The sequence below is a fragment of the Erinaceus europaeus genome, chromosome 1 (assembly GCF_950295315.1).
Source record: "Erinaceus europaeus chromosome 1, mEriEur2.1, whole genome shotgun sequence".
NCBI lineage: Eukaryota > Metazoa > Chordata > Mammalia > Eulipotyphla > Erinaceidae > Erinaceus > Erinaceus europaeus.
Genome location: NC_080162.1, coordinates 50,984,862 through 50,998,747, shown reverse-complemented (window position 1 = coordinate 50,998,747; position 13,886 = coordinate 50,984,862). Strand labels below are relative to the sequence as shown.

At 41.0% G+C, this 13,886-nt stretch overlaps 1 protein-coding gene across 3 annotated transcripts in view; it reads right to left on the bottom strand.

Moving 5' to 3' along the window:
* Window positions 1-298: 298 nt before the first annotated feature.
* Window positions 299-13,886, bottom strand: part of DTD1 (D-aminoacyl-tRNA deacylase 1) — a 161,308-nt gene continuing 147,720 nt past the window's right edge. For 2 of the 3 annotated variants that reach the window (XM_060185920.1, XM_007526720.3), the window contains 2 exons: window positions 12,801-12,973; window positions 299-856 (listed from right to left, as the gene is read on the bottom strand). In XM_060185920.1, the coding sequence (XP_060041903.1) occupies window positions 12,808-12,973 (166 nt within the window). In that variant the 3' untranslated portion in view covers window positions 299-856; window positions 12,801-12,807. Of the gene's footprint in view, window positions 857-12,800; window positions 12,974-13,886 lie in introns of those variants that run through there. The other variant, XM_060185934.1, reaches the window with a different exon arrangement.

Genomic DNA, 13,886 nt, shown 5'->3' with positions numbered 1-13,886 from the left:
CCTTTCTCCCAATCCCCAAAGGTGGGAAAATTGTATGAAGCAGTCATACTTGGTCTCAGTCATCTGGCCATTATGAAACTGGACTTCTTTCCCATGTGCACAGTGTTTTATGCTGTCTGATATTCAAGTAAAATGCCACCAGCTATACTTTACTATAGACAGGGATCAAAGGCCTGTGGAGGCCACTCAACAAAGAATTCCTACTAAAGAGTTATGGGAAAAGAAGTGTGTATGTACGTAGGGGAGGGGGTTACACACATCATATTTTAGACAAAAATCATCAAGTAGAAACATAGCAGATTTTGTTTAGTAAAGAGGTTTCTTGTGGTTTAGAATTTTATTATTCATTTTAGAAAAAAAGAGAAAAATTACAAGATACAATGGCCTGATACAATACATTGTCATTGATGACTCTTTTCTTTATACCTAAACATAGGCCATAGAAATAATGCTGAGAAGAACATGGACAGCATAAAAGCATTAGAGACCCATCATGGACACACAGCCATAGCTTAGAAGGAGGACTTAAAGACAAATGATGCTTTGCTAGCCCATTTCAGAAGCAAACTAAGACAACACAGAGCCTTTCTGTAGGGGAGGAATGGGTGAATGTCCTGCTGCCAGGTACACAGGACACACCACACTTGGCAGTTTTCACTTCCTCTATTAGGCCACAGCCACAATAGAAAATGACAACTTTCCTTTGGTGGTTGCAGGTTATCCAGATTTCCAATTTGTTATTTCAGCCTTCCTTTGCATGATTCAGTTCCAAATTCTTAAAGCAGTGTGTGGGTGCTCAACATTTTTTAATGGATTTTTTTTTTTTCAGGATCCAGTTCTGCCCAATGATAAAACACTAAAAAGAATAAAGATAAGGCACATTACTCAGAAGAGTTCCAAAATTTGTCTTTAAGTCCTATAAAAATATAACCAAGCATAACAAAATATGAAAATATTCTTAAATTTATTCAATGAGAACAGAATGGCAGCATTTCACTTTATTGTGGAGAATTTATAATGCTGTCATCTATAAACCAAATGTCTTCTGACCAACCTCCAATTAGAACATCACTCTTTTGAGTTATAGTTCAAAAATACATCTGAGAATTGAACTATACACTTATAACTGGCTTTTGTAGCAAAGATAAGTCACAAGGCAAATTAGAAAACATTTTAAAGTTAATGAAGATGAAAATACAACATTAAAATTGTTATATTCAACTAATGCAGGGATTAAAGGACAAGTCATAGATTAAACGCTAATACTAGGAAAGAAGAAAGCTGGGAGGTAAATAATCTAAGTTTCTATCTTAAAACCTAAAAAGAATAAATACAAAGTAAATTCATAACAAACAGAAGGAAATAAATATAAGGATAAGAGGAGAAACTAATATAATTTCAAACCAGAACGAAAAGATTAATAAAATATATCAACCTATTGCCATCTTTGCCAGCAGGAGAAAAAAGAGGGCACAAGCTATACATATCAGGAATCATAGAATCATCATCAAGACATTAAAATGACACATCATAAATTTTATATCCACAAATTAAGTCAACATATGTTATAGACAATTTCCTTAAAAATGTGCAAAAGTCTTACATCCAAATCATTTCACCAGTAAGGGAAGCAGAAAGGTGAGATTCCAAAAGAAAACAAAGACAAAGAATAAACTAGGCATTTGTTCTTGGGATTTGTCTAGTACTAATCAAAGGATTAAACGGTGCTTTTGTGTAAAATATTCAAGTGTCTTGAGTTTCTTTTTGTAATTCTTAGGCTACAACAAAAACCAGATGATCTTGTGAAGATATGTGGAGCAAACATATGTCTTCTGAGAGTTTACATCCCAAAATATGGTTGAGCTGTTTCTGTTCCTTCCTATCTAAATTCTAATCAAATGAGCTTCAGTAAAAGCCAAAGACTCTGGTAACACTAGGTTGGTTGTACCTGGACATCAGTGTGTGCACCTGCTTCTGGATGCACCCAATGCATGTCACATTTTTAGAAAAGGGTTGTATTATAAGCAGATTGCCAGATGGAATTAACCATCTTATATTCCTGAGTTTAGCTGAATATAGAGACCACATGGGCTCACATAAGAAAGGCTAATTGGAACGCCATTCATTCTATCATTCTATCAGTTCATTCTATCTGCATCCACTCAGGAATGAAATTTCCCCCAAGGCTACCCTTGTGCTCTGAAGTCCATCAGCCTTCCACTGCTTTCTTTTTTTATTTTATTAATTTTTTTATTTATAAAAAGGAAACATTGACTAAACCATAGGATAAGAGGGTTACAACTCCACACAAATCCCACAACCAGAACTCTGTATCCCATCCCCTCCCCTGATAGCCTTTTTATTCTTTAACCCTGTGGCAGTATGGGCCCAAGGTCATTGTGGGATGCAGGTGTAAGGTCTGGCTTCTGTAATTGCCTCCCTGCTGAACATGGGCTTTGACAGGTCGATCCATACTCCCAGCCTGTCTCTCTCTTTCACTAGTGGGGAAGGGCTCTGGGGATGCAGAGCTCCGGGACACATTGGTGGGGTTGTCTGTCCAGGGAAGTCTGGTTGGCATCATGCTAGCATCTGGAACCTGGTGGTTGAAAAGAGAGTTAACATGCAAAGCCAAACAAATTGTTGACCAATCATGGACCTAAAGGCTGGAATAGTGCAGATGAAGAGTTGGGAGGGTCCTCCATGTTGTAGATAGCTAGTAGGCATATTTCAGTTATATTCCAAAGGGCCTGTGGCTACACAAGTGTTGTTGTTGTTGCTGCTGCTGCTGTTGTTTTTTGCCTGAGCCTGAAATCTGATATGCCGGTAGATACTCATTATTGTCTGGGGGAGATGATGGCATGGCTGGAAAAAGGACCAGAAAGTTGGATCAGGGAAGAGAGTAGCTCCCTAATATGGGAAAGGTGTATAAATATTGTTGACTGTAAACCCCATCAATTTGATGTGATCTGGGGCCATATTCAGCTTAGGAGCCTATGTGACCTCTGCATCCCTGTAAATCTGAGCTCACATTCTGTGGTCACATGTAGGAACGTTCCAAGCTGCCCCAATATCAGGACCCATCTTCCTCAGGTGTGGATAGTGTATACTGTCTAGCCTCCCTTTGGAGGATGGAACATTCTCTACTGTTGTTGACCCAAGTTGAGGGCAAGGTCCTATGGGGGCCCACTAAGGGGTCTATCATGTTGTTCCTGATAGAAATGACCAGTAACAACTTCCACAGCTTGCTAAGAAATAGTTAAAACAGGGGATAGTGAATATACAATGTAATATCTGGGGGCTATGTTATTTCCAATTTAAGTCAAGCAAAGAAAGGTGCTGGCTCCTTAATTTAATCAAGATATGAATACAAACCTAAGCACCTGACGCCTATTAACACCTCTATCCTCGATTGCTATACTGAGTAACTAAATCCTGAAAGTGCTTACCACATTGATCCTTCAGGTATTCCATCTTCTTGGCATAAATTAAGATACAGGACTTAAAAAGAGCTTTGGGATCCTGCTTGAATACATTCTCTTATACATTGCTCCATATAAATATTCTACATGTTTTCAATGCTTTGGGAAAACAAATGTATGCTTTAAATGTTTGATGTGCAGATGGAAATAATAAAGTTTATTACAAAAAAGGTAAAAGGCCTACAAGTGTTCATGATATCCTGTTAGATATGATCAAAGCAGTGTGTGTGTGTGTGTGTGTGTGTGTGTGTGTGTCTTGTTTCTAACTTTGCAAATTAGAGAAAAGATGCAAAATAACTGACATGATCTGAGGTTACCATAAGGCCATGGGGGAGGGGAGGAGGTGCAAGAGTGAAGCAGATCTCATGGACTTTGCTGGGGAGTGGGGGCGGGGCGCAGTACTGGTACTTTGGTAGTGAGTATGGAGTTGTGACATTTTGAGGTTTGAAACTGTAATTCTAATACATTTACAATCTTGTAAATGAAGGTTACTTCAAACACAAAATATTAAAAGAGTAATCTGTTTAAAGATAATGTATAATTTATATCATTTTATAAGAGTTGTGTGCCTTTGCCTTTACGAGGGCTTGGAGAGTGTGTTGGGTCTGGGTGCAGGGTGGTGTAAATGGAACTCAATTGGGGATGAGAATGTTTTGTGGACACTATGATGGGAGATGAAAAATTCTACCCCTGTATAAATAACTGTATTGTACATCATTAAACACCCGATAAAATGATAGTTATATGTTTTAATAATATTTTTTTTGGTCAGACAGCAAATGATTTATTCTTTTATCTTGAATATTCTGGCACTTAAAAATCTTTTCTACTTATTAGACTCTAAAAAGGAAGGAGATCCTGTCATATGCTACAGCATAGGACAAACAAGGATATTAGGCCAAGTGAAATAACTCAGACACAAAATGACCGATTCTGTCAGATTCCATTTACATGAAGTGCTTATATTGGTTAAAATCATAGAGACACAAAGTATAATGACTGTTGGCAGAGAGCTGGGAGAGGAGAGTATGGGAAGCCACAGTTTAACCAGGTGTAGTTTCAATTTGGCAAGGTGAAAATGGTTCTGTGGGCAGAGGGTGATGATGGCTATACAGCAATGTGAACAAACTCAGTGCCACTGACCAGAACTTGCTATTGGTGACAAGGGCATACTTTTCATGGTGTGTGCAAAATACTGAAAAAGTAGGGAAAGACTATTTAGATGAGAAAATGGAACCTAGAGAAATGCTATGCCTGAACTCAGAAACTCCTAAAGGTAGAAGGTTATCCAAGTTCACCTCCTGTTAGAGATGGAATCCAAACATAATGGCCAAAGTAACCAGAAACCAAGGAGCCTCTCTGCGCAGCTACCTGATGCCTACAGAGAGAGAAAAGCCAGGAGAGTTCACAGCTCTGTTGACATATGTGCTTCAAGAAATGAATATCAGGACAAGAGAGATAGAAGAGTGGTTGTGCAAAAGAGCTTTCACATCTGAGACTCCCAGGTCCCAGATTCAATCCCCAGCACCACTATAAGCCAGAGCAGTGCTCTGACTAGAAGAAAAGGAAAAGAGAGGGGAGGGGAGGGAAGGGGGGGAAGGGAAGGGAAGAGAAGGGAAGGAAACTGAAGGGAGGGGAGTGGAAAGGAAGGGAGGGAAGAGGAGGGGTGGGGAGGGGAAGGAACACCTTAGCAAAGGTGCAAACTTAACTTCCAGGAAAATGGTGGGTTGGCCCACATTTAAGAAAGGAGATAGCAGACTGGCGAAATAGTTCCTTGGAAAGTGCACTTCTTTGCCATGTATGCAAACCAGGTTCAAGGCCAGATACTACTCACTGAAGGATACTTTGGGACAGAGATCTCTTTCACTTATACACACTTTCTTTCTGCCTTACTAGTTCTATTAAAAAAAAAAAGAAAGAAAAACTTAAGAACGGAGACACACTATTTTTTATGCATGCTAACATATACATTGAAAAAGCAAAGAGACGGCAACTTCCAAAACACTTTGCTTGTTTGGGTTGACGTACATTGACATTTGAGGATAGAAATGTTGGGTGCTAGTCAGAAGCATGCTCTTCTCACATGCTAATGATGCCAGTTAAGTAAATATTCAAATACTTGCTAATACTTAACATGCAATCAAAGCAGAAATCAAGCTCCTTAGTGAGCAGCTGCCCTTGTGCCAGGGCAGGAAAGCTATGGGGCATGAAAGGAAAAGGACTCACAGGAAACCTTGACTCCCCTGGCATCGACACCCCCCCCCCACCGCCCTCTAGCTTCCATCAAGGTCAAAGAGTCTGAAGTAATGAGACAGAGGGAAAAAACAGTTCATCTAGGCAGTTCCATGTGCACTTGATAAGAAGCAAGGCATGCAGTATGATAGAGAAATATCGACATCCTGGGAATTTCCTTTGAACCAAGGCCTGTTACTCATTTTCAAAGAAAAATATGCCCAAGATCATGCAGTATCTCATTCCATTTTCTTTTGCCTTTTCTTTCTCTCTCAGGATTTAGAACCTCAAAGTTGTTCCCCTTAGGGCCTGTGAGGTTCCCCAGGGCACTTTCTGCTTTTAAAGAATAACCAATAGAAACTGTAGCTCTCCTCACTGAGAAGGGGGTGGGGGTTTGCTGTTTATCTATGGAGCAAAGCAAACCTCAAGGTCACTTCTGTCTGTCACTACTTAATTCAGTTCTCACAGATACCTGAACACTGCATGGCAAATTTTTGGGTCTGCTGGGATTCTAGCAGAAGGGGCAACAAAAGCCTACAGACAATAAATAAACCAAATACATATCTGAAATACCATCTGTCATTTAATCTGACCTCATTTAGGGTCTGTGAATCTGAGAATATGACTTATATCTCCAGAAATGTGGGTGTCCCAGGCATCCCCTGGTCACTGGAGGGTTGCGTGTATCTCAGGGACAGTCAGCATGAAGGCTCAAAAGACGCTTCACTTTTATTTGACCACACCTAGACTCAGGCACTTGACATGAGGCCTGCTGCCATCTCTGGCATGAATAATTCCAATTAAAAAGTCTCAACAAACAAATGGCTTTCCACATGCACTTAGTACAAAACCCAGGTGGTACTACATACATGTACAAGCTGTGGCTTCTGCATTCTTATGGACCCATTCAAAGTTCCTCAAAAGTGTCCATCCCATGAGTAGTAATAATCCTACATGTATAGTAACTGTCCCATCATGGTGTCCAAACAGCTCTCTGAGTCCTCTACAGACCCTAAGGCTAGGTGGCATGTACGACTCAGCACATGAGTAGTGGTGCATACTTCTAAGGGTCACTATTGCCTAGGCATGGAGGTCACTCTCTCTTTCTTCTCCCTCCCCCTCTCCTGGCTGACTTGACCTTACCTCAGCTCTCATCAGCACCACAGTCCCCCTCAAGATTCACTCATGCCATAAGGAGATCATATTATAGCCAAGACCTTGATCTAATTTGCTAATAAGGATGAGGTCATGACCTCCATACTCCTCCCCACCCCATCTCCTGGATGACTTTGCTCCCTTACAGTTTCTGGGACAAATTTACCTCACCCATTCTACTCAGATGCTACAGCCTCCTAGAGCTCAGAAGCTACCCTGCAAAGTCATGATCTCCCGCCAGGGACCAGAGCAAAGGCCCTCATGGCTTCCAGCTTTTCCAGTCACTTAGCTCCCTACCCGGAGGCTCCTGGCTAGAGAAATGGGTCAGAAGACCAGGTGTGAGCTCTGGCTTTCCTTGCAGTCCTTTTCTCTCCCCAGCTGACTCTCCTAACCTGATGGTTGTCATGTACCTTCCTCCTGATAGGCAGGGCATTCAATTATCTCCTTTCTTCTTCACCTTCTTCCAGCCTATTTCCTAAGATAATGACACATGATTTCAGTGGATTCCAAATTATATTCCTCCATGAGAATAATTTCTGGAACCATCCGTTCCACCCTGGTTCCATGGCTGCCAGTTCTTAGCAACATCGCCCCGCCAGATATTCGTCGGGATGCGGCATCATCTAAGTTCATTTCCCATGTCTACGCTCGACCGGACCTGCCAATATACGCGGATATCTTCGCCCACCCTGTCCAACGCTTGACGTCTCGTCACCCAATCTGGTCCCCTATGCCTACACTGAACTTCTCTGTTCCAGACTCTTGGAAACAGAGTTGGCAGTCAGCTGAGGTCAAGAACAAACACCTCATCACAGACCCCTGCAAGCGTCAACCCGGCTCTGACCTAGCACGTTATGATTGGGCCCTCCTCAATCGCTATCGAACAGGCCATGGCCGGTGCGCCGCTATGTTCCATCGCTGGGGAGCCAGAGACGACCCGAACTGCCCCTGTGGCTCCAGACAGACTATGACCCACATAGTCAACGACTGCCACCTCTCCAGATTCAAAGGAGGTCTCGAAACTTTACATCAGGCTCAACCTGATGCTGTTGACTGGCTACGGAAGAAGGGCAAACGCTAGAAGAAGAAGTGGATTTATTTTACAAGAAAACATTTGTCTACTCTTTTAAATTCTGTGCACCATAGATTTGCTTCCCCCACATCTGTGTCCACTCTGGTTAGCTCTTCTCAGGTGATGGAGTTCTACTGGATACTTGTGACAGTTACTTATCTCTTGCTCAATATGGGTCCCTCAAGTGTTTCTCTTGTACATACAAATGACAAAATCAATCCTAAGATGCTGAGTGATACAGGATGCAGAGCCACAAAGTGCCTTCTTTATAGGGATTATTCTAAGACAAAAATCTAAAAACAATAGAAAGCTGTTATGTTTTTTCACAGATTCAAAAAGCATTAAAATTCAATACCCCCAGGGTGGAGGGTAGATAGCATAATGGTTATGCAAAGAGACTCTCCTGCCTGAGGCTCCAAAATCTCAGGTTCAATCCCCCATCATAAGGCAGAGCTCAGCAGTGCTCTGGTTAAAAAAAAAAAAAAAAATTCAATACCCCTTTAAATAAGACTTTCAAAGTACTGGTCAGGCAGAGTTAAAGCAAAAATCAAGCCATTACATTTATAAAAATATATTAGCAAGTTAATAACATATCCAGAGAGGAATCAACTATGTGGCATTAAGATTAAGATTTTAAAAGTAATTTTTAAATATAAAGTTTCAAGGCATATTTGAGTGAGAGAGAGAAAGTCTGTGTGTTTAGGCAGATAGGCTAGGTTTGGTTACTGGCAAATAAGTGATTATATTTTTATTCCTTTGAGAGTTTGATAATTTGATATTTTAAAAATTGTTAAACTTACTGGGGGAAACAGCCATAATTCATAATTTTAAAACTAAAGAAAAAAGGAAAAGACAAGGTCTTGTACTGAGTGGGGTCATGAGAATGAAAAGGCATGAAGGCAGAGCAGCTATCTGCCTTCAGCCCAAGGAGCAAATTTCATACACACACTTCTAACTAGCCCCATTCCCATTCAGAATGGAAGGAAAAGACAGACAACCACCTTAGGAATATTCTGACCTCAGATGGTTGGGCATCTCCAGAGTCCATGTGTGAGTAGGGTTTGGACCACTAAAGTCTCTGATTGCACATCTGGACCTCACTCCTCAGCTCTGGAACCACAGACTCAAGAGACCACAGACATGCCTCTGGCTGCCAATAAGCCCTTCAACATAGCACATCCTAACTAGGTGTCCTCACAAAGCTGTAAGGAAAGATGAGGGTTTTTTTTGTCTTTTGTTACAAAATTGGTTGAGCTGAGGAGAATAAGTGAAACAAGCCTAAAGGTGACAAATGCCAGATCATCTCACTCATATGTGAGGTTTATAAAACAAAGAGATGAAAAGGAAAGGAAAAAATAACACTAACAGGGACATAAGTGGCTTACGGTCTTGGGTACTATACTATATGGTGGCGGGAGATGGAGCTTTGGTGGTAGATGATGTATGCTGGCTTATATTTTGGAGAGAAGTTAAATTGTTGTCTTATAAAACACCTCTCCCACATTTAATAGACCAGAAGCAACCAGTCTTGTCAGTATATAAGATATAGTCTTTTGTAAATAGTGTTAAATCATGGTTTGTATGGAACCTTTGGAGCTTTGCTCATTTTCCTTCACACGTTTTTTGATCCATACCATTTGATACTACATTTGTTGATCTCAAACAAATCAAGGCAACAAGGACCCCTTTGACACATTTCACTTTGAACTGTGTCCAGAGACATCAGGCCTAGGATGTCAGCCCTACAGCTCCTACAGCTCCAATACTCAGTTGGGACCTTTCCTAGCTCACAGGACTCCTAAGTTCCATTTGGGGTGGCACACTTCCTAACAAAGTTACATAACAAAGATATAGACCAAGGCACATGAGATAGGGGAACACATGCACATGTTTGCATAAATTAGGGGAAAAAAAAAAATATATATATATATATATATATATATATATATATATATATATCTTGAAGTAAAAGTGAACAACAGTCTACAGTGACTTAAATGCAACAAGCAAGTAGAAAGACACCATAAAGTACTTAATCAAATACTTTTTGCTTAGACCTAGATAGGCTCCTCACCTACTTCCTATTTCACTTCCCTCAATCACTCTAAGTCCAACCACATCAGATAAAGTAAGGACTACAAAAGCTGGATATAGGCAAGAGTCTGACACTTTTTAATGATGGCCTTTTGGCCACTACTAAGCCACCCCATCACCTGGGGCCCTAGTCAGGGAATCCTGGGAATCCCACACAGATATGATGGGCCTAGACCTCGAACAGATCCCTCTCTCCACCACCACTGGTCAGTAATCTCCACAAGGAACATCATAAACCCTCTTGTGGGCCTCTACAGGACTTTGCCCACAATGTAGAACAACAATGGTAGAAACTGCCCCAATCTTTCAAGGGAGGCTGGGTCAACAACTCTGCCACTCAAGGAAGACTGGTCCTGCAATGAGTGCAGCCTAGAATGTTCCTAGCTGTGACTGTGGAATGCAAGTTCAGACTGGCAGGGATGCAGAGGGATCACAGGCTCCTGTGGACAGACATGTAGACAGACATGGGCCCTAAGTCAGACTGATGGGGTCTGCAGTTAATGGTATACTTTTCCCCATATTTAGGAGCTACTCTCTGCCCTGATCCAGCTTTCTAGTCCTATTTCCAACTCTGTCACCATCTTCTCAGATAATACTTTTAGCCCATCTGCAAGTTAGCTATTGGGCTTACACAAATAATAGTAAAGTCATGGGTCCTTTCGAATATACCTAAAATAGACTTCCTAGCTTCTTCCAACATGAAGACCCCAAATCTCATCTGCTACTGTCTTACCTTTAGGTTCTTAATTATTAAAGAATTTTTTCTGCTTTTATATCATAATGCTTTTCAGCCACCAACTTGCAGATGCTACCATGACTCCAATCTGATTTCTCTGGGAAGACAACCTCACCAGTGAGTTCTGGAATCCCACCTCCCCAGAGCCTTTTCCCACTAGGGAAGGATAGAAACAGGATGGGGGTATGGATCAGCCTGTCAGTGCCCATGTCCAGCAGAGAAGCAAATACAGAAGCCAGACCTCACACCTTCTTCACCCTGTAAAGATCTTTGTCCATACTCCCAGAGGGATAAAGAATAGGGAAGATTCCAATGGAAGAAATGGAGTGTGAAACTCTAGTGGTGGGAATTGTGTGGAATTGTACCCTTCTTATTCCTCAATCTTATAAATCATTATTTAATCACTAATAAAAAATTAAAAATTTAAAAAACTACTTTTCAATTTAAGAAGATGATATTGTGTGCTTTAGGTAAAAATGGACGTAACTAGAGGTGATTATGCCTAGTGAAGTGAATAATAACTACTGGATAGTTTCACTCATGTGGAATATAGAGAACTAAAATACCTGAACCTAGAAAAAGAGACCAAGCTTTCTGTAAGACTCTGTGACAACTACGGTGGCTATCATTTGAGAAAGAGAAGTGTCACAGAACTTGTGGTGGATGTTGTATGGAACTATCACCCTACAATCTTGTAATATTTTAAATAATTATTAAATCATCAGTAAAAGTATAAAAAACACATTTCCCCAATTGAAAAAAAAAAAAAAAAACCCTAGCTATCGTCATCAACCCACACCTTCTGTGTATTCACATCTAATTAGTCATCAAGTTGAAATGACACTATTTTCTTCACAGCTTTCAATCTCATGTATTGAAAATTCCTGCTATTCCCATCATACCGTCTTCTCTTGACAGTGTAAGTGCCTCCTAATTAGCTTCCACTCTCACTCTCCAAGGATCCCAGACAAGCTTTTAGAACTTGCACTGATTTTGTCAATTCTGCATTTGAGACCTTTCAGAGGTTCCATGGAGTTACACACCATACCCTTTTATGAGCCATAACATACTTATCTCTAACTTCACAAAAGCTCCCTAGCCATTCCCCAACTTATACCTAAAGCTTTATTCACTACTTCTGTTGCTAAACTCATTTGTCACTGTCCACCCAACAGTATCGCACCTTTCTCATGACTCAGACAGCACCCTGCCATAGTTCTCATTTCCCCATTTAACATGTCCTTCAAGATCCAGTTCTAGAGTCTTCCCCTCCGTGGAGACTCTGACACCCCTCCCCAGTCCTCCCCACCTTTCCCACATACCCAGCACCACCACAATGCATGATGCCACTGAAAAATTATCTCTGTGGTTCTCCTTGAACTAGTGAGCTCTTAACAAGTACAGGATTCTTGACAATGTGCTGAGGGAATAAATAAACTTGAGCAGAGGGCATAGATGGCTAAGTCAAGTTTTAGAAATATCTCATCTTCAGCCTGGGTGGTACAGTCAGTGCTACAATGAACTACAATGCATTCCTGAGCATGAGAATGCTGAAAACAAATAAATAAATTTCCCATTTTAGGAATAGGAAGTTATCAATTCCATGTGGGAAAAATATGGGGAATTATGAGAGGAGGTTGCTTAGATGATCATGGTTCCCATCAGAGCTGCTGAGGGTAGAAAAAGAGAAGAGAGAGCACTGGTGAGAATGTAAGTGAAGCATCTAGTCTGAAACATACCCCTTCAAACTCTCTAGAAAGGTTCACTGTGGCAGCATGTGTGTGATGATAGAGGCATCTAGAAAGATGGTGCATACAGAGCTTCCTCATAGGTGAGTGCCCTCAGGCCTGTGGGTACATGATCCCCTACTCTTCAACTTTCCTCTCCCATCACAGAAGTGATGTCAGGGGTTAGAGGAAGCCATGAATGCCCATGATGTCGATTCTGCCTCAAAAACCATTCTGTCCTCTAGTCACTATTGTCTTTCCAATATGTGAGAAGATGGAGCTACACAGGGAGGGAAAGCTCCTACCTTCATTCTAGCCCCTCAGTCTATGGTTCTCGTTCGGAAGACACATCACCCTCAGCCCCACTGCTGGCACTGCGGTCTTCTTTTCGAGGAGCATTTCTTTCCTTGCTGGATTCAGAAGGTCCTTTGGCTCTGGTCTTCTCTTTCCTCTGCTGCTGTTTTTCAAGCTTTGACAGCTGATTATATATTTGAAAAAAAAAAAGGAAGAATTATTTTACAAATGTAAACATGTGTCCATATGTCCAAAACACCAGTGATGTCACAGGCAGCAACAAAGCTTTTGATGGATAACCTGGTGCATTACAGTGGTTCTGATGTGTCATACCACACACAGAATGTTTATCAGGCAGGCAGCCAGGTCATTAACACAGATAACTCAGAATCTCTTCGATTTTTCCCATCATAATTCAACTTGTCAGGCCATACTTGGGAATGGTCAACTAACAGGTCTCTTTGACAGATTGAGAAGAACCCTACAAATACAAAGACTTTTAATCTTTAGTTGTTATTTTTGATGTCTCTATAGCTCTTTCTCACCAAGCAGTCTTCTCACTTGCTGTTTTCCAAAGAGTGATGAAAACACTCCACTAGTGTTGAAGATAACAGAGAAGAATGTGGAGAAAGTACACCAAGTTCATTTAAGTGTTGGCTAAATTCTTAATTTGTTCACTGAGTCTGAAGCCTGACTCATCAACAGCCAAGACCTCGAATGCTCTGAGCAGGTTATGTGGTGGTTATACAGGGTGCTGGCCATGAACCTTTCTGACTTCCTTCAGGCCAGTTGGGGACATGACCCGGAAACCCCATGCCAAAGGAACCTGGGATCTTCTTTGGATATTTCTCCCAATTCTTCAAAGAAACCACAGACTAGACAGTTGGAAGAAAAGTAGATTATTTGACAGCCCAAACAACAGCAGGATTACACAGAAAGATCTACTTCACAATTTATGAGAAAACTGACCAAGTTTTGGTCCACAATATTTTTTATTTTTTTACCCAAAAAGCCATCTTTAATCAAGTCTAAGAGAGAGCAACACCCAGTTTCATCTGCCACCCAGATCAAGTCTGCAAATATTTTATAGTTAACAC